Source organism: Octopus sinensis, unplaced genomic scaffold (assembly GCF_006345805.1).
Source record: "Octopus sinensis unplaced genomic scaffold, ASM634580v1 Contig16298, whole genome shotgun sequence".
Taxonomy (NCBI): Eukaryota; Metazoa; Mollusca; class Cephalopoda; order Octopoda; family Octopodidae; genus Octopus; species Octopus sinensis.
The window spans coordinates 11,329-17,500 of record NW_021834259.1 but is presented as its reverse complement, the minus strand read 5'-3'; the positions used below and the strand labels follow the sequence as shown (position 1 = coordinate 17,500).

General features: G+C 41.7%; 1 protein-coding gene across 1 annotated transcript in view; it reads right to left on the bottom strand.

Moving 5' to 3' along the window:
• The window catches only part of LOC115230748, a gene marked incomplete at its 3' end in the record, with an annotated part of 3,060 nt that extends 1,009 nt beyond the window's left edge, over positions 1-2,051 (bottom strand). Inside the window, exon 1 of the mRNA XM_036499789.1 lies at positions 336-2,051. Coding sequence (XP_036355682.1) covers positions 336-1,470 — 1,135 coding nt within the window. The remainder of the gene's footprint in view (positions 1-335) is intronic.
• Positions 2,052-6,172: the final 4,121 nt, after the last annotated feature.

Below are 6,172 nucleotides of genomic sequence, written 5' to 3'. Positions count from 1 at the left end.
AAGTCCTGTAGAGCTTCTACAGAAAGTTTGCCTCTTAGGGACCAGGAAAGATTATTAGGAGGTTCTTAAGCACTTGAAAGACTATTGAAAGTTTGCGGATACCTAAGGTTACAGGTAGTAATCCGCTACCCACATAAATTAAGAATGAACCTGAATCAAATCAATAATAATGATGATGATAATAATAATATAATAATAATAATAATAATAATAATAATAATAATAATAATAATAATAATGACAATAATAATGATAATAATAATAATAGTAATAATAATGACAATAATAATGATAATAATAATAATAATTGAAATATAAAAAGTGCAAGTACTTACCGTCTTTGTTGGATTGTAACAAATGTTTCCCGTAAAGGACGTTATCATGGGAACATGAATCCAGAACACCACATTGATTAGTCTGAACATCATCTATTTTAAGAGTTGGTGATTTTTTGGAGGAGGTACTGAGAATTAATGAGGAAATCAAGTTGCCCCAGATGTGTGTGGTTTGGAAACAAGCTAAGAAAATTCCATGAAACCGGAAGATCTCGTATTCAAGAATGTCCTTCCGTACGCGGGCGGAATCGAAAGCCAATTTGAGGATATAGGAAACCTCAGCGCGCCACAAAATACCCTGTCCGAACCCGGCCAGCAAGGCACTGGGGATGAGTGTGTAGAAAAGTGGATGAAAGTTTGCTCCCACCCATACAATGTCACAGAACATCCCCAGGGCGAGGGCCCACTTGGCAGTTAGTTTATTGATAATGGATGGGGCTGCCAGACAGGTGACCAACATCATGCCATGCACACAGCTCATGCAAATTATACCCAGGTATCCTTCGGAATTGATGGAAGACTGCAGGTTTTGAATCGCGCAAAATGCCGAGAAAGTTAAAATGAAGCTGATACAAATCAGCACGAGGTTCTTTTTAAAAGTGAACACAACAAATGGTGCAATAGTTCCGTCTTCACTTGGACAAGCACTCTCCTCGGGTTCCTGAAACACGACGTGAGAATTGCGTGTGTCACGCTTGGGTTTCCGCCTCTCCTTCTTTGTACTGTTACTTACCAAACTGCTATTTCTCTGCACTTCGCCCGGCTTTAGTGCCAATTCGGGCGCCGTCAATCTATTTTGGAACGATTCTAATTCGACATCCTCAATTTTTCGGGTTGCTTTCATATAGCTTTCTTTACGCTTTCTCTGAAGCATTCCGTCAATGAAATCATCGGTCTGTTCAAGGACATCAGCATTCTCCCTGCGTACAGCATGTCGATAGCTCTCGCTCCGTTGTCGATTGACTTGCGTTGCATAAAGGTAGCTCGGACGACGGGGCCGATACAAACCGAAACCCATTCCAATACCACTGCTAATACCACCCATATCCCAAGGTGACAGAGACATTTTCCTAGAACGCGGTTCAGGCGGCGGTGGGCCACCTTCGCAGCTATAACCATCCACTCGTAAATCCATGTTTGAAACAGATATTACATCCTATGTGAACCGTTGCTGTTGCTATACCGGCCATATTAAACAAGAAAGAACGGCGTCCTCCTTCCTCGTTCGCCCGAATGGAAGGAAGGAGATTGCAGATGACGGTGTGTGCGTGTATGTTTGTCTGTTTCTATGTCTGTGTTTGTGTCTTTGTCAGTGTGCATACATACATCTATGTGTGAGTGTCTAAGAAAGTGTATATATGTAACTATGTGCGTGTGTGCTGTGTATGTGTTTGAATGAGTGTTATGTGTATCGTCTTCGTTCTTCCCTGGCGTAGCAGCCGACCTTACAATCTCCCTCGACAGTATTTCTTCTTGTCCCTGCTGACCGACAGGAAAATCCGAGGGTCAGTATGAGGAAAGGACCCCGAAAAGGCGCTTACATCGCGCACCACTTTAATCCTGTTCTCCATATCTTGCGGGAGAGTCCATTGAGAGAGAGGCAGAGAGAGAGACTGAGGGAAAAGGAAGGGGAGGAACAGAAGAGAAGAGAGAGAGAGAGAGAAGAGACAGACAGACAGACAGACAGACGGACAGACAGAGTGAGTGAGAGTCACTTATTGAGGTTGGAAACTGTGCGCGTAGATGTGTACATGTGTGCACATGTGTACAAATATGTGTGTTTACATACGTGTGTGTGTGTGTGTATGCATATGAATATGGATGTGCGTGTGTCTGTGTGTCTGTGTGTCTGAGAGAATATCGGTTATTTTTCTCCCTCTCTCTGTTCTTCGCTTTTCCTCATTGCATGTGCGTGCGCGTGCGCATGAATGTGTATATCACTGAGATAGGAAGGAGCAAGAGGGGCAGAGGTAGGAAGAGGTGGAGGAGGAGGAGGAGAAGGGCGAGGAGAAGGGCGAGGAGAAAAGAGAATGAGAGAGTGAAGGAATGAATGCGAGGAATGGTGAGAAGATGAGTGAGCATAAAGAGAGAGAAGGATTTGCGAGAGAGGAGAGAAGGAGAGGAAAAGAGTGAGAGAGAAAGAATGAGAAAGAGAGAAAGAAAGAGAAAGAGGGGGTAAACATCGAAAGAAGAGGATTTGAGGGGGATGAGGAGAGCAAAGAGAGTAATGGCCGACGAGAGAAGCTCTGCATAGTAGCAACAACAGCAACAACAACTGTGGCACCAGTAGCAGCAGTATATGCAACAGTTACAGCAGCAGCAGCAGTAGTTGCAGCAGCAGCAGCAGCAGCAACAGCAGCAGCAGCAACAGCAGCAGCAGCAGCAGCAACAACAGCAGCAGCAGCAGCAACAGCAGCAGTAGCATAGTAGTAGTAGTAGTAGTAGTAGAGTAGTAGTTGTTGTGTTGTTGTGTTGTTGTTGTTGTTGTTAGAAGAAGAAGAAGAAGAAGAGGAAGAAGAGAGGAAGAATAGAGAGAAGAGAAGAAGAGAAGAGAGGAAGAAGAAGAAGAGAGAAGAAGAAAGAGAAGAAGAAGAGGAAGAAGAAGAGGAAGAAGAAGAGGAAGAAGAAGAGGAAGAAGAAGAGGAAGAAGAAGAGGAAGAAGAAGAGGAAGAAGAAGAAGTGGAAGAAGAAGAAGAAAAAGAAGAAGAAGAAGAAGAAGAAGAAGAAGAAGAAGAAGAGGAAATAGAAATAGAAATAGAAGAAGAAGAAGAAGAAGAAGAAGAGGAAATAGAAATAGAAATAGAAGAAGAAGAAGAAGAAGAAGAAGAGGAAGAAGAAGAAGAAGAAGAAGAAGAGCAATTGACGGGGTGGAGAATAAATGGAAAGTGTGGCGGTGTGTGTTACAGTGAATCAGGTGGCAGTGGTGGTGGTGGTGGTGGTGGTAGTCTAGAGGTGATGCTAATAGGTGTTGTGTCGTGTAACTAGGGGGCTGAGAGGGTGGTGAGGAAGTGCAATAGGGGTGGTGGGTAGTTAAAACAAATGGAAGGTGGAGAGGATGTGAAAGATGAAGACTGTGTGGAGAGTAAGTAGAGAGGGAGAATGGGAGAGGTGAAGAATATAGAAAAACAAAGAGAGAGCGAGAGCGAGAGAGAGGGAGACGGAGACGGAGGAAGAGAAAAGGAAAGAGAAAGAGAGGGGTGAAGAATATGGAAGCAGGAAGAAAGACAGAGAAAAAGAGGGATGAAGAATATGGAAACATAAAGAGAGAGAGAGAGAGAGAGTGAGAGAGAGAAAGACAGAGAGAGAAAGAGAGAGAGAGAGAGAGAGAGAGAGAGAAAGAGAGGTGGGGTAGAGACGTGATGAAACAGAGGAAAAGAGAAATGAAGAAAAGAGGTAGAGTAACAGATTGAAAGAAATATCTGGAGACGGATACCGAATGATTGAGAGAATTAGAAGGAATGGGGAGAAAAGATACCTCACGCGCGCACACATACACATATCTATCTATCTATCTATCTATCTATCTATCTATCTATCTATCTATCTATCTATCTATCTATCTATCTGTCTGTCTGTCTGTCTATCTATCTATCTATCTATCTATCTATCTATCTATCTGTCTATCTATCAATCTATCTATCTGTCTATCTGTCAATCTATCTATCTATCTATCTATATCTATCTATCTATCTATCTATCTTTCTACATTATATATATATATAGAGAGAGAGAGAGGGGGGAGAGTGAGAAGAGAAAAGGAGAGAGAGAGAGAGTAGAAAGGGAGATAAATAAAAGCGCGAAAGAGTAAGATAGGGGAGAAGAAAAGAAAGTTGCAGTCTGGTGTTTGGATCGCTTGAGTCATGACGTCTTTGGACATGCTTTAAGCATGCTTTTAGTATGAAGATATATATGTGTATACACACACACACGTACATACATACATACATACATACATAACTACATACATACACACACACACACATGTATGTATGTATGTATTTACTCCGAAGTCACTGTCACGTTTATTGCAAAAGTTTAATAAACATGTACTCACCCCAAAAGTATTGAGTAATTTTTGAGTAATTTTTAAGTTTAATGTTAAATTGTTTTTTCGTATATATATCTTGAGGTGAAAGTAGCAAGCTGGCAGAATCGTTAGCAAGTCGGACAAGAATTTTAGCGACATTTCTCCCGGCATTGATATTCTGGATTCAAATTCCGCCAATCTCGACTTTCCATTTCATCTGATTAATATAATAAATACCAGCTGAACACTGGGGTCGATGTAATCGACTGACCCTTCACCTCTAAACTTACTGCCCTTGTCCCAAAATTTGAAACCACATATAATTTGACATATAAACAAACATTAATGTATGTATGTATGTATGTATGTATGTATGTATGTATGAATGTATGTATGTATGTATGTATGTATGTATGTATGTATGTATGTATGTATGTGTTTCTCGTCTCTATTTAATCACTTAAATTCTTCCTCTGAAGAAGTGGCTGGTTTCTGACAAAGATACAAAGCTCCACCATTGGAATGTAGACAACGTAAAACAATGTCATATTTTAAACCTCAGGAAAGTCTTGCATAATATTACTGTTCCACTTACAAATGGTATTTGTAATTTGTGAGTCAGTTGGTTGATTTCTTTCTTTGAAAATCCAAGCCTATCCAGACTGATAGTTAGGCATTTACTTACAAAGCCAAGTGCACCAATTATTATTATTGGTAGCAATGAAAATTTATAATCTTGATATAGAAGCTGGACGTTTCGACTCAGTTGTCCATAGTTTTATCTTTTTTTCTCTTTGATTTTCAGAGAGATATTCACATTAGCAGGACAGCTGACCTCTAGACGGTACATACTTTTGCTTGAGAGTCCGCAGGTGCTAAATCTGGTGAATAGGGCGGAAGTGATACCATGTTGTTTTTGGCGAGAAACTGACGAGTGAGGAGAGCTCGGTGAAGAATTCAATTTTTCGCGCTCCACAGATCTGGTTGCTTTCCCCGAATGTCCTCCTTCAAAATGTCGCAATAAAACTCTCTATTGACGGTCTGGCCCCGGGGGAACGAACTCTCGATGCAGAATACCACATATTTGAGGGTGACGCTCGTGGCAGGTCTTCCAAAGACGCTCTTCCGTTTTGAAGCTCCCATGCCGTTCGAAACATTGCGTGCGAGCCATTGTATCGTCACCGTAAGCTTGCCGAAGCATGCTCCCTGTCTCTGTAGCAGATTTCCCAAGTTTAACCCAAAATTTTACGTTGTTTTTTTTTTTTTTTGTTCCTGTCCATGATAAAATCGCAGACTTCAGCATACACGTGATCACAAAAGCACAAATTTTACAATTTACGAAGTCACTCGGCACACTGCCTCATGAAGGTCACTGATAGCTTTCACTGCGTACGCAACCGTGGGCTGCCATCTGTTGGTGAGCTACAGAACTAGTCCGGGAACGTTTTGTTACCACCTCGTAATAACACCTGTTGGGGTCCCAGCTATGGCTTAGCTAGCATATATGATGACATTCCATCTGAACGTGGAGATGCAGAAATATCCTTGATTGGTGCCAGGACACACAATAAAACCACTGGGAGTAAGGGCCTCCTCGCTGTTATCACAGCAACCTTCTTGGACAGAGACAGTTTGATGCAAAACCTGCGGTTTTTTGTGATTGCTGGTCGCTAGATACTAATCACGGACATTCAGAGGGTGGTACTCGTGCTCTACAGCGTTTATTCCAATAATTCAATGACAAAGAGATGTCTCTTTATGGTGACTTCATTTGTTATGAAAGTGCTGTGGCAATAGAAGAGTGACGACG